The sequence below is a fragment of the Oncorhynchus gorbuscha genome, linkage group LG16, assembly GCF_021184085.1.
Source record: "Oncorhynchus gorbuscha isolate QuinsamMale2020 ecotype Even-year linkage group LG16, OgorEven_v1.0, whole genome shotgun sequence".
Classification (NCBI taxonomy): domain Eukaryota; kingdom Metazoa; phylum Chordata; class Actinopteri; order Salmoniformes; family Salmonidae; genus Oncorhynchus; species Oncorhynchus gorbuscha.
In genome coordinates this window covers 36,594,891-36,614,315 of record NC_060188.1, presented here as the reverse complement: position 1 = coordinate 36,614,315, position 19,425 = coordinate 36,594,891, and the positions used below count along the sequence as shown (strand labels likewise).

Below are 19,425 nucleotides of genomic sequence, written 5' to 3'. Positions count from 1 at the left end.
ATCGAACACCTTTGGGATGACTGCGAGCCAGGCCTAATCACCCAACATCAGTGCCCAACCTCACTAATGTTCGTGTGGCTGAATGGAAACAAGTCCATACAGCAATGTTTGATCATCTACTGGAAAGTCTTCCCAGAAGAGTGGAGCAGCTAAGGGGCGACCAACTCCATATTAATGACCCTGATTTTGGAATGAAATGTTTGATGAGCAGGTGTCCACATACTTTTGGTCATGTAGTGTGTGTAGCCTATACATTTTGAATTCAATAACATTGCTTGTGAACTTCAGAGCTGTAACAATTTGATGCTTTGGTTAAAGGCTACAAACGCATACTAGTAGTAGTCATTGCCCATGCTCGAGAGTCTACACATTTTGGGTGATGTGTTACAACATTATCATCACATTGGCGAGCTCTCATTGGCTCTTCCTGATCACTGTTCAAAATCTTTCGTTGCATATCTCACACTACAACAGCATTGCAGATTTTGTGCCGATAAAATCAAACATGTTTGAAATTATCCGTACTGCTCAAAGACTGGATCGGTAGCCCCTAGATTGTCTCTCTGACCCACTCACATTCAATGAGCGTCGGTGAGAGCCGCACGCCCCGAGTAGGCAACAACATCGGGATTTATTCTCTGATGTCAAACTAAATCGTGGCCAAAATCATGTAGTGCATTCCTGGCTTAATGAAACTGTTGTCAGTGTGTAGCTAACAGGGTAGTTTCCTCCACTGTCCCTGTCCCCATACCGGGCTCCAACTAGTGATCCTCTGATCGCAAACACTCACCCCTTTGACAACGTACCAACCAATTGAGCTAAAGAAAACGATCCAATTCGCTAGCTCCATTGGCACAATTGTAAGCTAGCTGTGGAGTGAGTTAAGGTCACATTCTTAACTCTGATAAACTAACAATTTTTTCTTAAAGCTCTCTACCTATCGCTCATATTTTCCAATTCCTATTCCCCGCCTTTCTATCATTCCTCGCTCCCTTCCTCCTTTGATCCGGCAGGCATCAGAGGAGAGCTCACTGCGCGCTCTGGAGAGTCTCATGACAGAGTTCTTCCACAGCTGTACAACCAACGAGCGCAAGAGAGAGATTGGTGAGTGTGGCACTGGTGCTACTACCGTGCCAAATTTGATATGGGTGCAGAAACTTTAATATTCAAAAGTATTGTTGTGCAACCATCTGAGCAAGTCTTGCCACCCTTATGAAATTTAGCATTATAGTAGGATGGACCAGAGCCATGTACTGTGGTGCACTTGATATGTGATTTTAAAATTGTAATGGGTACTGCTATGTTGGTTCAAAGTTCCATGATAATTGCATTCATTCAACATTTGGTGGCGAAATGGTGGCCAGTTTGCAGAACTTTTTATATTTATTTGCTATAGAGTGCGGATGCATTTTTAATGACAGATATATCCTCATATTTGTAAAGTAAAATAATTCAGTGCTGAGGCAAAAGGCTCGTAGTGAGGACGAAGGGCTACTACTCTGAACTGTGTTTGGTGAGCTTTCTGGCGCACAGAGCTGCTGAGACATCATCCAAGTGGGTGCTGCACATTGTGAAGGAGGAGAGGTCCAGTAGCAACACAACAGACTGGTTCCCAGAGTAGTCCTGCACTAGACTCATCAACTGTCGCCCTGACCATCTTCCTCTGATCATGTCATGAACTGTTTCTCTCCATCATTAGAGCATGCATGCACTCAGGTCAACCAATAGAGGCCAAGTCTAACTAGCTAAGCTTCTCATGATGATGTGTTGCTTGTTTTTTGCATTTTAAGCTCTTTGACATTCTTATGAAAAGCACTATATAAATGTTATTATATTTGTGAAAAGTTGTCATAATTACCTTTTTTATGTAAGCAATGACTTGAAGTGACTAAAAAAAAAATATATATATCATGTGCTTCCTTTATTTCTGCCCTTTCTGCAGAAGAGCTGCTGAATAACTTTGCTCAGCAGATGGGAGCTTGGCGCCACTGCTTGTACTTCCTCTCCAACACTCGCAATGAGTATGTGATGATGTACAGTCTCACAGTATTTGAGGTAAGTTAATTTGGTGAATGTTATGAATAGTCGAAATCAAATCAAATGTTATTGGTCACATACACATGGTTAGCAGATGTTAATGTGGGTGTAGCGAATTGCTTCTGCTTCTAGTTCTGACAGTGCAGTAATATCTACCAAGTATTATCTAGCAATTTCACAACTAGCTAATACACCGAAATGTAAAGGGTTGTAATAAGAATATGTACATATAAATATATGGATGGGTGAAGGCCGAGCGCCATAGGCAAGATGCAATAGATGGTATAAAATACAGTATATACATATGAGATGAGTAATGTAAGATATGTAGACATTATTAAAGGGTTTTTTTTTTTTTTATGACTAGTGATCCATTTATTAAAGTGGCCAATGATTTCGAGTCTGTATATGTAGGCAGCAGCCTCTCTGTGTTAGTGATGGCAGTTTAATAGTCTGATGGCCTTGAGATAGAAGCTGTTTTTCAATCGGTCCCAGCTTTGATGCACCTGTACTGACCTCAACTTTTGGATGCTAACGGGGTGATCAGGTAGTGGCTCGGGTGGTTGTTGTCCTTGATGATCATTTTGGTCTTCCTGTGACATCGGGTGGTGTAGGTGTCCTGGAGGGCAGGTAGTTTTCCCCCGTGATGCGTTGTGCAGACCTCACAACGCATCACTGTGTCCAAGATTAATAATAGCACAACATTACATAGCAATGGTTATTTTAATTGGGCTGCTTTCTGTTGATAAATAAACTCAAGACATTTTCAGTACTTAATGCAGATGTCACATATTGACATTTTCAGAACATGAGATCTCGTGTTAAAGAAATCAGTTTGCTCGGAGATACATGACTTTAAACTATAATTTATTTGATACTAAACTAACATTAGCTAACCTGTTGATAGTTCCATTGGTAAAGCTGTATTTAAGGATAAGCTTGTTGTGACATGGTAGTGGTGTGAAGCTTGATTAGATCAGTGGAAGGGTGACATGCTTTGTTTCTATGGGTTTTTGCAGCTATGGGCTACACTATTTCAAGAGTAGTAGTTTCCTGGGTGATGATTGTAGCGTCATAATTAGAATTTTGTACGTTTGTTTTGAATTTGTATTCCGTTTGTTGGAACTTGTACTGTGCATGTTTTCAACATCACTTTGCTTGATGATCATAAGGGTCTCATGTTTCCATGGAAATGGGTCTCTCCAAGAGGTTCTTGGATTCATGTCCTTTGTGTAGGCTCATTGGTGTTTGATGACTGTTGTTGAATACATTAACGTTGTAGTCATTATGCAGATATATTTTTGGAACCTCCAAACAAGAAGTTCCCTCGTGAAAAGAAACTTAACTCTAGTCTGTATTTTTGTATGTACATCAGTGCATGGCTGACTTCCTAACGTCGTTGAGTCAACTTACCTGGTAAAACAAGGGTTAAATAAAATGAGGCATATCACAAATGAAGAAAATTTCTTAGTTTAACCTGTTATGGCTGCTTCCCTTTGTTCTCAATTTCTGCCTGAAGACATACCCAAATCTAACTGCTCAGCCCCAGAGGCAAGGATATGCATATTCTTGGTATCATTTGAATGGCATATTCTTGGTATCATTTGAATGGAAACATTCTGAAGTTTGTGGAAATGTTAATTGAATGTAGGAGAATATAACACAGTAGATCTGGTGGAAGAAAAGAGAAAGAAAGAGCATACGTTTTCTGTTTTTTATTGTTGTAGTATCATCTTTCACATGTACTAGAATAGGATGCTGGAGATAATTTTGATGGATAACACAAGAGAGCAACTGTAGGTGTGCAAAGTTTGAGACTGATAACTTCAGGAATGGGTGAGCTACATGACATTTAGCATGAAGTCACCCAGGTGTCCCACACAAGTTGCCCAAATGTACCCAAGTGGTCGAATTGGTGAAATGACCTATAACTATATACAGCAGTGCAAATAACTATATACAACATATCAAAAAGCAATTCTAACACACACACACACACAAAAACATGTTTTAAAAAATATTAGAAAATAATAAATAAATAAAATTAACCTCTAGCGTCGAGCAATCCTGTATCCGGGAGCGTAATCATAGCCTCAAGCTAACTATTCATGAAAATCGCAAATGAAATGAAATAAATATATTGGCTCACAAGCTTAGCCTTTTGTTAACAACACTGTCATCTCAGATTTTCAAAATATACTTTTCAACCATAGCTACACAAGCATTTGTGTAAGATTATTGATAGCTAGCATAGCATTAAGCCTAGCATTCAGCAGGCAACATTTTCACAAAAACAAGCAAAGCATTCAAATAAAATCATTTACCTTTGAAGAACTTCAGATGTTTTCAATGAGGAGACTCTCAGTTAGATAGCAAATGTTCAGTCTTTCCAAAAAGCTTATTTGTGTAGGAGAAATCGCTCCGTTTTGTTCATCACGTTTGTCTAAGAAAAACCCCCGAAAAATCAGTCATTACAACGCCAAACTTTTTTCCAAATTAACTCCATAATATCGACAGAAACATGGCAAACATTGTTTAGAATCAATCCTCAAGGTGTTTTTCACATATCTATTCGATGATAAATCATTCGTGGCAGTTGGGTTTCTCCTCTGAAGCAAATGGAAAAATGCACGCAGCTGGAGATTACGCAATAATTTCGACGGAAGACACCAAGCGGACACCTGGTAAATGTAGTCTCTTATGGTCAATCTTCCAATGATATGCCTACAAATACGTCACAATGCTGCAGACACCTTGGGGAAACGACAGAAAGTGTAGGCTCATTCCTGGCGCATTCACAGCCATATAAGGAGACATTGGAACATAGCGCCTTCAAAATCTGGACCATTTCCTGTTTGAAATTTCATCTTGATTTCGCCTGTAGCATCAGTTCTGTGGCACTCACAGATAATATATTTGCAGTTTTGGAAACGTCAGTGTTTTCTTTCCAAAGCTGTCAATTATATGCATAGTCGAGCATCTTTTCGTGACAAAATATCTTGTTTAAAACGGGAACGTTTTTTTATCCAAAAATTAAAAGAACACCCCCTATATCGAAGAAGTTAAAGGACACCCATTGGAAGTCCTCATCATAATATTTTTCTGCCTGTGCCATATCCCATAGCAGTCTCTTTCTGATTTAAAGCAGAGGCAAACTGAACAAGTGGCGCATTTCATGCGACACAGAACACGACGATGCCTCCATGCTGTGCCCTTTTGGCCCTGAGGCACAGTCATGTCTGCAGTAATGAACTGTGGCATATGAACACCACTGGGGGCACAGGTAGAGCGGGCAGCTTGGCACCGGGGGCTCCCAGTCGGAGTCGCTATCACTGTGAAAGAAAACATTAAAAAAATATTTATTGTATGAGCCTTTTATCATCACATAAAATAAACATATGTATTGTATAGAGCAGAGGAAACAGTCACTAAGGTGAAGTGCTGTTCCATTCAACTCCGGCCATTGTTGTGTGTGTGTGTGTGTGTGTGTGTGTGTGTGTGTGTGTGTGTGTGTGTGTGTGTGTGTGTGTGTGTGTGTGTGTGTGTGTGTGTGTGTGTGTGTGTGTGTGTGTGTGTGTGTGTGTGTATATGTATACCCCCAAACAAACAAACCACACATTTCATTTATTTTATTTTTTTCAGGTAAAGCGAAGTCAAACTCTAAAGTAAAAGTGAAATATATAAAAAAAATATATATATTTTTTTTAATATAATATATATATTTTTTATATATTTCACTTTTACTTTAGCGTTTTACTTCGCTTTACCTGGATTTTTTTATTTTTATATATATATATATATATATATAATATATATATTTTAAATATTTCATAAAACGGCATTAGCACTTAACCGCCCAGAAGTACGTATTGTCCTTGCAGAAACAGCTCCTCAGTTCGTTTGAATCATAACACTCCAAGATTCCTCAAACAAAAAAATCTGTCTCACTTTTACTTTAGTTTGACTTCGCTTTACCTCATTTATTCGCCATGATATCTTCAATGAAATCGTTGAAACTACAACTTTCCGAAATACAGCTGCGCGTAAAAAGCCTTACAGCAACTCCTCTGGTCGTCAAGGCGGGATGGAGTTCCCTGCGCATGCGATTACAAACAAGGAATTGTGGTCCAACCCCAAACCATTACATACTGGCGTTTACTTCAGCTCAGCTCATTGGCTATCTACCCAGCTAGATTTCAAGAAGATCAGTGGTCATTGGGCAGAAATATAGTCAATCAATGAAGCTTCGCTAAAATTATTGGTGCGTAAGGTAGTCATTTATCGTTGTCTTCAAATCAGCTCACTTTGGTCAATTCTCCCCGCCAAAAAAACGATGACGTTTGGCTGTGTTGCAAACATCCAGAGGAATGCACTGAAACCCACCATGACTAGATAAACGATTGTTTACAGGGGGGAATCGCTTCGAATGCTCCGTAAATAATTGATAGCGATGGAATTCACGGCACAAACGGTTTACACAGTTTCGATTTAGGCTATAAAAATGAATTTATCAAAGAAAACGGTACTTCATTTGATCACTGGAACCCTCAGGAAGAGAAATAAGAGCTAGATATCAGAATGTAAAGTCATAATCTTACCTTCAGATGTGAATGTGTAAAAACTGTCATGGCAGAAAATGTTTCTGTTGTTGATTGCTCTTCTCAAACAAAAGAATGGGATTTGTTCTCTGTAATAGCCATTTTACATTTACATTTAAGTCATTTAGCAGACGCTCTTATCCAGAGCGACTTACAAATTGGTGCATTCACCTTATGACATCCAGTGGAACAGTCACTTTACAATAGTGCATCTAAATCTTAAAGGGGGGGGGGTGAGAAGGATTACTTATCCTATCCTAGGTATTCCTTAAAGAGGTGGGGTTTCAGGTGTCTCCGGAAGGTGGTGATTGACTCCGCTGTCCTGGCGTCGTGAGGGAGTTTGTTCCACCATTGGGGGGCCAGAGCAGCGAACAGTTTTGACTGGGCTGAGCGGGAACTGTACTTCCTCAGTGGTAGGGAGGCGAGCAGGCCAGAGGTGGATGAACGCAGTGCCCTTGTTTGGGTGTAGGGCCTGATCAGAGCCTGGAGGTACTGAGGTGCCGTTCCCCTCACAGCTCCGTAGGCAAGCACCATGGTCTTGTAGCGGATGCGAGCTTCAACTGGAAGCCAGTGGAGAGAGCGGAGGAGCGGGGTGACGTGAGAGAACTTGGGTAGGTTGAACACCAGACGGGCTGCGGCGTTCTGGATGAGTTGTAGGGGTTTAATGGCACAGGCAGGGAGCTCAGCCAACAGCGAGTTGCAGTAATCCAGACGGGAGATGACAAGTGCCTGGATTAGGACCTGCGCCGCTTCCTGTGTGAGGCAGGGTCGTACTCTGCGGATGTTGTAGAGCATGAACCTACAGGAACGGGCCACCGCCTTGATGTTAGTTGAGAACGACAGGGTGTTGTCCAGGATCACGCCAAGGTTCTTAGCGCTCTGGGAGGAGGACACAATGGAGTTGTCAACCGTGATGGCGAGATCATGGAACGGGCAGTCCTTCCCCGGGAGGAAGAGCAGCTCCGTCTTGCCGAGGTTCAGCTTGAGGTGGTGATCCGTCATCCACACTGATATGTCTGCCAGACATGCAGAGATGCGATTCGCCACCTGGTCATCAGACTGGGGAAAGAAGATTAATTGTGTGTCGTCTGCATAGCAATGATAGGAGAGACCGTGTGAGGTTATGACGGAGCCAAGTGACTTGGTGTAAAATTGGAAAAAGTTTGATTACCAAGATTCTAATCTTTTGAAGGGTGTAAGACACTTGCATTTTCAAGAATGTTTAATGTTACGAAGTTGTATTTTTAGTTGTCACTGAAATTTCCCCTGATTTTGGTCCCTGTATGGGCATCGCTGCGATCATAACAGGTTTAAACAATTTACAAATATATATTTTTCCGTTTAAATGATCCGAAAATTCATAAAATTCCATGTGAATTCACAATGCAGCTGCCAGCCACGGTTTGGGTCTTATGGTGCGTTCCTTTCAGATGGTTAAGCATTGCACCTGTACTAACATTACCCCAATTCCACCTCGCAAAGTTTGCATTTCCTTCTCGTTTAACTTCTTATAGTATTGCCTTACAGGACTTCGCTGCAGTCACCTTTTTTCCAACTGTTAACAACAATGATGAAGTGGTGGTGAGCCGACTTCAAAGTAATTGATTCCTCCCAGTGTCTACTCCCATTTCTATGTGTCAAGATTCAATTCCGCTATGAACAGACTCTCAAGATTCTGTATTTTTGGACAGAGGAGACTGTTTAGTTGCCGTGCTTTCGAGAAAGCAAACATTCACATCCCAATTTAGTTTTAACATTCAAACATTCACACCTCTTATAAAAATTGTATATTAAAGGGGGGAAAAAAGTTGTATTATAGGGGCTAGGCTCGAGAAACGGACTGCCGGATCATTTTCTTATTAGATGAAACAAAAATTGAGGGCTCTCCACACTTGAAGACATTTTCCATCACTAATGCTTCAGGAACTTTGGTGATAGCCTTTTAATGAAGAACTATTTTGGGGATTGGGATGAGTCTGCATCTTGTGGTCAGCCCTGGGGCCAGTGGCAATATATCTTGAAAATAAGCTGTTTGATCATGATTTCCGAAAGTGTGCCGCCGTCAATATTAAACATGCCATAACACAGGATTTTCTCTTAAAACATTCTTATGACCTGTGCAGTGTTTTCTTAAACTGTGTTATGGGTACCTCTTTGGGTTCTAGGAAAGAGCATCTGTAATGTAAGGTTATGTAGGCCTTTGCAATTGTTTCTGTAGCCTACAGTATATTATTAAAGGGATACTTTTGGATTTTGGCCATGAGGCCCTTTATCTACTTCCCCAGAGTCTGATGAACTCATTGATACCATTTTTTTTAAAGGAAGTTAGATGTAGTTTCATGAGCCAATGCTGACTCTGGGGAAGTAGATAAAGGGCCTCATTGCCAAAATCCAAAAGTGTCCCTTTAATATTTTTTTTCTCACTGTGATTTATAATTATGAACGTTACTAAAAGCCCAAAGATATAAGCTGTCCTCCATAACTGTTCATAAGTGTTATTAAGCTTCATAGCATGTGTCATAACTTGCCAAATATATATTATGACAATATAATTTCTTGTGTATGTGACTTTGGGTGTCTTGAAAAGCACTTAAAATGAAATGTATTATTATAATGCAATAAGTGCATATATTCATGCATTGTGACATATTGCGGTATTCTTAGTCTTTTGACACCTGACTATAACGGCTGCATAATATAGCGTCAAGAGTACTTCCATGGCACATGTAAAAACTGTCGGAAAACGTGTTGGACAGATCATAATGTTGCAACATTTTAGGATTTTATGATCGTGTTACGATGCAGAACAGTAATTAATGGCTAACCCCACCCCAGGCTTCTCACAATGTACACTTTTTTCCAAAAAGGTTTAAAATTATCTGTTAACCTCTTGCTCCTACCTGGCACGCAGGCGTCCCATCTGGAAATGCAAATGCGCTACGCTAAATGCTAATAGCACTCATTAAAACTCAAACGTTCATTAAAATACACATGCAGGGTATTGAATTAAAGCTACACTCGTTGTGAATCCAGGCAACAAGTCAGATTTTTAAAATGCTTTTCGGCGAAAGCATGAGAGGCTATTATCTGATAGCATGTAACACCCCAAAAGACCCGCAGGGGACGTAAACAAAATAATAAGCATAGTCGTCGCTACACAAACCGCACAAATAAAATATAAAACATTCATTACCTTTGACGATCTTCTTTGTTGGCACTCCTAGATGTCCCATAAACATCACTATTGGGTCTTTTTTCGATTAAATCTGTCCATATATAGCCTAGATAACGATCTATGATGACTGTGTAATCAACGAAAAATAATAGCGTCTTATAATGTAACGTCATTTTTTAAAATAAAAAAAGTCGACGATAAACTTTCACAACACTTCGAAATACTTTTGTAATGCAACTTTAGGTATTAGTAAACGTTAATAAGCGATCAAATTGATCACGACGCGATGTGTAATTCTATAGCTGTACGTCTGGAAATAATGTCCGGGTAAATCTCAACCAAAATATCCGGTCGGAGACCTGAAGAAATGGGCTGTCTCTTCTTCGTTTGACCAAGAAACAAAGCCTAGGCAAATGACAAGACTGTTGACATCGTGTGGAAGCTGTAGGAATTGCAATCTCGGCTCCAGGTAATTTGCTTTCCCATAGACAATTCATGCAAGTGGCGCATTGATATATTTTCCCATTTTCAGTGATCAGATTTTCCTGCACTTTTCGATTAAACGCACGTTCTGTTATAGTCACAGCCGTGATTTAACCAGTTTTAGAAACGTCTGAGTGTTTCCTGTCCACACATACTAATCATATGCATATACTATATTCCTGGCATGAGTAGCAAGTCGCTGAAATGTTGCGCGATTTTTAACAGAATGTTCAAAAAAGTGGGGGGTAGGATCAACAGGTTAAAATGAGAATTTCCCTCAACCCATAGTCATTTTATAACCCTTGTTATTGTTAACACATTGATATTAGACATGTACCCAACCTAGTGGTGTGTTGCTGATGACTGGAATGAATATGCAATAGAAATTCATTCCATTATAGGCCTAATTATGGTTATGATCATGATAAGTTATAAGTGTTTGGCTAGTTCAAATAAAGTTATGCAAAGTGGTCGTCATAACACCTGAAAATCTACCCATTGTTGCCTTTTCAGAACCTGGTCAATAAGATGTGGCTGGGAGTAGCCTCGCAGGACAAAATGGAGATCCGTAGCTGCCTGCCCAAGCTGTTGCTGGCCCAGCACAAAGCTATGCCCTTCTTCATACGCAACAAACTCTGTAAAGTCATAGTGGATATTGGTCGCCAGGACTGGCCCATGTTCTACCATGATTTCTTCACCAACACCCTTCAGGTGAGCCCTGCTAAAATTGTGTTAAATATGTTATGTTTGCTTTGCACATAAAACTTTACTGTTTGGTATATTTGATTAGTGCCTCACAAATGGCTCATAGAGATTCAACTAACTCGCCACTAGCCCTAAACCTATGTTGGCCCATGTTGACTCCAATGCTTTCCACAGTTGTCAAGTTGGCTGGATGTTCTTTGGGTGGTGGACTATTCTTGATAAACTTGAGTGTGAAAAACCCAGCAGCATCGCAGTTCTTTACACAAATCGGTGCGCCTTGCACCTACTACCATACCCTGTTCAAAGGCACTTAACTTTTGTCTTGACCATTCACCCTCTGAATGGCACACATACACAATCCATGTCTCAAGGCTTAAAAATCCTTCTTCAACCTGTCTCCTCCCCTTCACCTACACTGATACGAAGTATATTTAACAAGTGACATCAATTATGGATCATAGCTTTCACCTGGATTCACCTGGTCAGTCTATGTCAAGGAAAGAGCAGGTGTTCTTAAAGTTTTGTACTCTGTGTATCCGTTTTGGGCCTCATGCGGTCAATTTGCAGTGTACAAATGTTTTATGTTCCGGCCCCCCAACCATCCGCTCAAGAAAAGAAACGCCCCATGGCTGAATGTAATTGTGACCACTGGAGTAGGGGGAACTCTTGGTCACAATTAACAACTTCATACTTTATTTATCTAAATATTAAAATCACGATGTTTAGGCTGTCAATGGCCTTCATCAGAATGTTGCATATCAACACGTATACTCAGGCTGACTAGCACATGGCTGAGCTCTTTAATCACCACTTCATTAAGTCAGGATTCCTATTTGACTCAGCCATGCCTCCTTGCCTGTCCAACATTTCCTCATCTACCACCCCTTCTAATGCGACAAGCCCCGATGCTCCTCCCTCTTCTTTCCCCCGCTACAAAGTTTCTCCTTGCAGGCGGTCACTGAATCTGAGGTACTTGACCCAAATAAAACATCTGGGTCAGATGGTTTAGTCCCTTTAAGTTTGCTGCCTTGATCATCGCCAAGCCTATCCCTGACCTTTTTTTAACCTGCCACTCCTTTCTGGGGTTCCCATTGCTTGGAAGGCAGCCACGGTTTGTCCTTTATTTAAAGGGGGAGATCAAGCTGATCCTAACTGTTATAGGCCTATTTCTATTTTGCTCTGTTTATCAAAAGTGTTGAAAAACTTGTCAATAATCAACTAACTGGCTTTCTGGATGTCTATAGTTTTCACTATGGTATGCAATCTGGTTTCTGCTCAGGTTATGGATGAGTCACTGCAACCTTAAAGGTCCTCAATGATGTTGCCTTTGAGCAATGTTGTGCTGTTCTTTTTATTGACTTGGCCAAAGCTTTTGATACGGTAGACTAATCTTATGGGCCGGCGATGTAGTATTGGTGTCTCTGAGGGGTCTTTGGACTGGTTTGCTAACTACTTCTCTCTAGTGCAGTGTATAAAGTAAGAAAATCTGCTCTCGGCCACTGCCTGTCACCAGGGGAGTACCCCAAGGCTCAATCCTAGGCCCCACACTATTCTCAATTTACTTCAACAACATAGCTCAAGCAGTAGGAAGCTCTCTCATCCCTTTATATGCAGATGATAGTCGTATACTCAACTGGCCCCTCCCTGGATTTTGTGTTAAACGCTCTACAACAAAGCTTTCTTAGTGTCCAACACGCTTTCTCTGCCCTTAACCTTGTTTTGAACACCTCCAAAACAAAGGTCATGTGGTTTGGTAAGAAGAATGCCCCTCACCCCACTGGTGTGATTACTACCTCGTGAGGGTTTAGAGCTTGAGGTAGTCACTTCATACAAGTACTAGGGAGTATGGCTGGACGGTATACTGTCCTCTCAGCACATATCAAAGCTGCAGGCTAAAGTTGAATCTAGACTTGGTTTCCTCTATCGTAATAGCTCTTTCACCCCACCTGCCAAACTAACTCACATTCTGTTAAAGGTCCCCAAAGCACACATTCCTGGGTCACTCGTCTTTTTATTTCGCTGCAGCTAGCGACTGGAACGAGCTGCAACAAACACTTACACTGGACACTGGAGATTGATCTCAATCTCTTCAAAGACTCAATCGTGGACACACTTACTGACAGTTGTGGCTGCTTTGTGTGATGTATTGTGATCTACCTTCTTTCCCTTTGTGCTGCTGTCTGTACCCAACAATGTTTGTACCTTGTTTTGTGCTGCTTCCATGTTGGTCTGCTGCCATGTGTCGCTACCATGCTGTGTTGTCGTCTTAGGTCTCTCTTTATGTAGTGTTGTCTCGTCGTGATGTGTGCTTTGCCTTTTGGTAGACCGTCATTATAAATAAGAATTTGACAAGAATTTGACATCTCTCAACTTTTTAAGTATCTGAAAATTGTGCACTTGGCTGCAATCCACAATTTCATTAATTTGCTTGACAGGCTAAAAATTCATTTCTGGTAAACAATTAATTACCTTATTGCAATAGTTTTTGAATAAAATGGTCTAAAAATAAATCCATTTCTCAAGCAATAATTTTGCTAGGACTGTCTGGGCGTGGTCTGAGTGAGCAGGGGAAAACTGAAAACGAGCTATTATTGGCAGAGAAGTTCAGAATAGGGCTGTTGCAGTGACCGTATTACCGCCACACCAGCGATCACGAGTCATAAAGGCAGTCAAATTCCACGTGAACACTTAGTCACAGTAAATAGGCTTCTCCAAGTTCTGATGCTGATGGTCATTAGCAGCCTACCAAACTTGCTAACTGCCTGGTACTCAGCACTCTATTGTCCATTTAATCACTCTGGGATCAATGCAATTGAAAATCTAGTTTCTATAAGCTATGCAATTGCGGGAGAAAAACAGAGTGATGGCCTCTATTAAAAATAGGAGGACCCCATCAGCTTTCTATAGGCTAGGCCTACTATATTTATTTATTCATCAACTTTCCTAATATTAAACACTCTGCTTGTCTTTACTACAGGAGTATAGCCTACCTGCCTGGCATGAAAATGAACCACGGGAAAAGCGTTCTCTATTCGCTATTTAAGTGCATACACGACATGTATTTTTTTTCCCGCTGCCCCTGATTCGAGACAGGTGCATGATAATGGTCCATTCTAAATCCCCCAAAAATTCTCACATGTTATTTTGTATATTTAAAGACTATATTAAATAAAAAATAGTCTAATGGGTGACAATATTACCACTTGTGAATGATGCCCAGCATAAGGTAAGAAACCATGTTTGTTTGTTTTTTGCTTTTTTGAATCCTAGTCGCACACCTCATTTAGCCTATAGCCCATAGGCCTATATGTTTTGATGAGGTTTGTATCACAACTAAAGTGGACACATTAAACACATGAACTGACATACATAAGCAGTGCATGAGTTTCAAGTTTGGGGAAGATAAGTTTCACCATAAAAATGCACCTTTTATAATAAAATTGTTCCTTTATAATAAAAGCATTACATGCATAGTCACATTTGCAGTCACTTTTGATAATGGTGTTTTCCTGCTAATGGAACATTTGCGCTTTTAGCCTACTGCCATGTGCGCATTGCTGTTCTTATAATGTGAAGAAATAGCCTAATAGTTTAGCAATGTTTTAAGCTAAAAGTTCTGATCTGTTGAGTCAGTCACATTGCGTAAAAAAGTTGTTTTGTATTAATTTGGGATCCATCGCCCGAGACTGTTTGGAATATTTATTTCTTGCACAGAATAAAATAGGTCGACTTTTGTACTATGTAGGATAGTAGATTGACGTAGGCTAGTGCGTTTGCTGTTCGTTGGCTGACAAAGTAAATGTGGACAGTTCTTCCAATATCTTCAATATGCACCTCTGATAAGCACGCACGCAGTTGCGGCGCCGATGTTTGTCTTCACTTGTATCCAGTTGTGTAATTACTTATGTAAAAAAAAACAAATCTGGGGGATCCTATAGTTCACCAAAAAAAATAGCCTAAATAAATATAAATAAATATATGCCATTTAGCAGACGCTTTTATCCAAAGCGACTTACTGTCATGTGTGCATACATTCTACGTATGGGTGGTCCCGGGGATCGAACCCACTACCCTGGCGTTACAAGCGCCATGCTCTACCAACTGAGCTACAGCAGGGCCAGAAGGACTACTTTTACTTCACTACATTCCTAAAGAATGTAATGTACATTTTTCTCCATACGGTTTCCCTGACACCCAAAAGTACTAGTTACATTTTTATGCTTAGCAGGACAGGAAAATGGACCAATTTCACGTATCAAGAGAATATGTGGTTATCCCTAGTGCCTCTGATCTGGTGGACTCACTAAACACAAATGCTTAATTGTTGGAGTATGCTACTGGATATCTGTACATTTTTAAAACAAGAAAATGGCTCCTTCCGCGTTGCTTAATATATGGAATTTGATACTTAAGTATATTTAGAACCAAATACTTTTACTTTTTCCCCCAATATTTTTTTTTTTACCCAGTTTTCTTCCAAATGTTGTGTTATCCAATTGCTAGTTAGTCTTCTCTCATCGCTGCAACTCCCGTACGGACTAGGGAGAGGCGAAGGCCGAGAGCCGTGCGTCCTCCGAAACACAAACCAACTGCGCTGCTTCTTGACACAATGCCCACTTAACCCAGAAGCCATCCAGACTGATGGTGTGCACAGCCTGTGCAAAAAATCTAAGCAGAGCTCATGCCTTTCAAGCAACTTTTTAAAAATCAAAATGTATAGCCCAACATTTGTAGAACTAAAGTTACATTAATAACTCTTAAATTAAGCATATAGGAAGACCTATTTCTTTAACTGCTTAACACAGAATAGCGGTATGTGCACTCAATCGTTTGGAGAAAATATCCTTTATTTTATTCAGCTTTGTTCAATTATATTCTTCATACTATACAATAATGCCACGGAAGTCTAAACAAATCTTGTCTGCTAAATAAACTAATGTAGCCCACAGCCATTTGGCATAGCCACATCAGCACCTAATATAAGTACAACTCAGAGTATGCTATTCATTTCTTCTGAAAATACAAATTTTCTTCATATCATGCTTCTTTAGACCTGTCTAAAATAATGGATTTATTGTGAAGGTGTTGGCTATATTACATGGATTTATTAGACTTTTTAAAATGTAGACGTTCCAAAAGTCTGCATCAGGGGCTTGTAGGCTGTGTGGAAGCCAGGCAACGCAAAATGTTTGTTCATGAATGGTCAATTAACATGAGACCGACAGTTATTTGCTTGATATTCACCGGCTGACGGAATTTCATGACCACCACAGCCGTAGTTCAGAACGCTTTTTGTTATTCGTTTATTAACTAATTCAGGTGATGTCACCAGGCAAGCCGACACTCCACCCATGCAAAGCCTACTGATTTAGGAGGTCCTGTGAAGATTGTATTTTAACCAGCAACTGTCAGGAAATAATAATTCCATCTATTTTTCACACTTTTACAGTGTTAGTTTCACCAACTACATCCGCACTGAGCTAAATGCTAGAGCTGCCGCTTTCAAGGAGCGGGACTCTAACCCGGAAGCTTATAAGAAATCCCGCTATGCCCTCCTGTGAACCATCAAACAGGCAAGGTGCCATTACCGGACTACAATTGAACTGTACTACACCGGCACCGGTGCTCGTCGGATGTGGCAGGGCTTGCAAACCATTAGACTACAAAGGGAAGCACAGCTGAGAGCTGCCAGTGACACGAGCCTACCAAAAAAGCTAAACTACTTCTATGCTCGCTTCAAGGCAAATAACACCGAAGCATGCATGGGCACACTAGCTGTTCTGGAAGACTCTGTGGTTACGCTCCTCAGCCGAAGTGACGCTCTCCGCAGCCAATGTAAGACCTTTAAACAGGTCAACATTCACAAGGCCGCTGGGCCAGATGGATTACCAGGACGTGTATTGCGAGCATGCGCTGACCAATTGGCAAGTGTCTTCACTGACATTTTCAATCTCTCCCTGTCCGATTCTGTAATGCCAACATGTTTTAAGCAGATCACCATCGTCCCTGTGCCCAAAAACACTAACCTGCATAACCCGTAGCACTCGCATCTATAGCCATGAAGTGCTTTGAAATGCTGGTCATGGCTCACATCAACACCATTATCCCAGAAACCCTAGACCCACTTCAATTTGCATACCGCTCTAACAGATCCACAGATGATGCAATCTCTATTGCACTTCCACACTGCCCTTTTCCCACCTAGACAAAAGGAACATCTTTGTGAGAATGCTATTCATTGACTACAGCTCAGCGTTCAACACCATAGTGCCCTCAAAGCTCATCACTAAGATAAGTACCCGGGGACTAAACACCTCCCTCTGCAACTGGATCTTGGACTTCCTGGCTGCTTCCAGGTGGTAAGGGTAGTTAACTACACATTTGCCACGTGGATCCTCAACACGGGGGCCCCTCAGGGGTGCATGCTCAGTCCCCTCCTGTACTCCCTGTTCACTCATTACTGCACGGCTCCAACACCACCATTAGGTTTGCCGATGACACAACAGTGGTAGGCCTGTTCACCGACAACAACGAGACAGCCTATAGAGAGGTCAGAGACCTGGCCGTGTAGTGCCAGGACAACAACCTCTCCCTCAACATGATCGAGACAAAGGAGATGATTGTGGACTACAGGAAAAAGAGGACAGAGCACACCCCATTCTCATCAACAGAGCTGCAGTGAAACAGGTTGAGAGCTTCAAGTTCCTTGGTGTCCACATCACCAACAAACTGACATGGTCCAAGCACACCAAGAAAGTTGTGAAGAGGGCGCGACAAAACCTATTCCCCTCAGGAGACTGAAAAAGATTTGGCATGGGTCCTCAGATCCTCAAACACTTCTACAGCAGCACCGTCGAGAGCATGGATGCATCACTGCCTGGTGAGGCAACTGCTCAGCCTCCAACCACAAGGCACTACAGAGGGTAGTGTGTACGGCCCAGTACATCACCAGGGCTTCCTGCCATCCAGGACCTCTATACCAGGCGGTGTCAGAGGAAGGCCCTACAAAATTTCAGACTCCTGCCACCCTAGTCATAGACTCTCTCAGCAAGTGGTACCGGAGCGCCAAGTCTAGGTCCAAGAGGTTTCTAAACAGCTTCTACCCACAAGCCATAAGACTCCTGAACATCTATTCATCCACAGGTACACCACCTATTGACTCAAATTATGTCAATTAGCCTATTCTAAAGCCATGACATTTTCTGGAATTGTTAAAGCTGTTTAAAGGCGCATTCAACTAAGTGTATGTAAACTTCTGACTCACTGGAATTGTGATACAGTGAAAATTATAAGTGAAATAATCTGTCTGTAAACAGTTGTTGGAAAAATTACTTGTCATGCCTAAAGTAGATGTCTAAGCTGACTTGTGTTTTAGCAAATGCATGCTAACATAAGTACAATTTAGACATACTAACAGTAACAATAAATTAACATACACAAGGTACAGTATTGGGGTATGCCATTTAAAAAATATACATTTTCCAAGTGACAGTCACAATCAGATTGATGTACATTTAATGTACATTTAGTTGCCTATAGTTTTTGTTCAAAAGTGAGGCCACCACTTCTTTGTCTCTGGACAGGTGCACTGATTGGTTTGATTCAAAAAATGTTGGTGTGTGTGTGCACGTTTTGTTTTTGCTGTGATCGTGTGTATAATTTGTAGTTCTACTACTTTAGGATTTATTTTTTTAACCTTTTATTTAACTAGGCAAGTTGGTTAACAAATTCTTATTTACAATGACGACCTACCCTGGCCAAACCCTAATGACGCTGGGCCAATTGTGCTCAGGCCTATGGGACTCCAAATCACGAACGATTGTGGTACAGCCTGGAAGCAAATCACGGCCTGTAGTGACCCCTCTAGCACTGAGATGCAGTGCCTTAAACCGCTGTACCACTCGGGAGCCCAAAATAAAAGGCTACAGAATGCACTTTTGCTGTGATGTTATCACAAATTGATGTGTGTGTTCTGTGTGTGTTACTGCAGCTGATCCAGTCTCCTACCATGGCCTCTCTGGGACTGGTTTTGCTCAAGACCACATCCGAGGAGCTGGCGTGCCCCCGGGAGGATTTGAGCGTGGCACGGAAAGACGAACTGCGCAAACTGTTGCTGGAGCAGGTCCCCACAGTGCTGGGATTACTGACAGGTGAGCAAGTTAGCCCATTCATTACATTGGGAAGTTGGGAGGTGAAATGCTGGCCTGTTACCCAAGCGGAGCAGTTCGCAGTGTTCATGCACGTTGGCACTGCTTGGATGGCAAAAGTTGAGAAATTCAACAAAGCTGCACTTAAGTTATTCAGCCAAAATTGAGTAGGAGGTGCCATGGCTAAAGCAGTCTGGCTTGCTCTGTAAAACTTGCGCAGCACACAGATTTTTTTGGGGGGGGGGTGCATTATGGCCACAAAGGGGATCCTGCCATGAAA

General features: G+C 41.3%; 1 protein-coding gene across 2 annotated transcripts in view; it reads left to right on the top strand.

The window, feature by feature from the left end:
* xpo6 (exportin 6) overlaps positions 1 to 19,425 on the top strand; it is a 70,558-nt gene that overhangs the window by 2,639 nt on the left and 48,494 nt on the right. For both annotated transcript variants that reach the window (XM_046304858.1, XM_046304859.1), the window contains exons 2-5: positions 1,014 to 1,104; positions 1,943 to 2,055; positions 10,807 to 11,004; positions 18,989 to 19,148. In XM_046304858.1, coding sequence (XP_046160814.1) covers positions 1,014 to 1,104; positions 1,943 to 2,055; positions 10,807 to 11,004; positions 18,989 to 19,148 — 562 coding nt within the window. The remainder of the gene's footprint in view (positions 1 to 1,013; positions 1,105 to 1,942; positions 2,056 to 10,806; positions 11,005 to 18,988; positions 19,149 to 19,425) is intronic.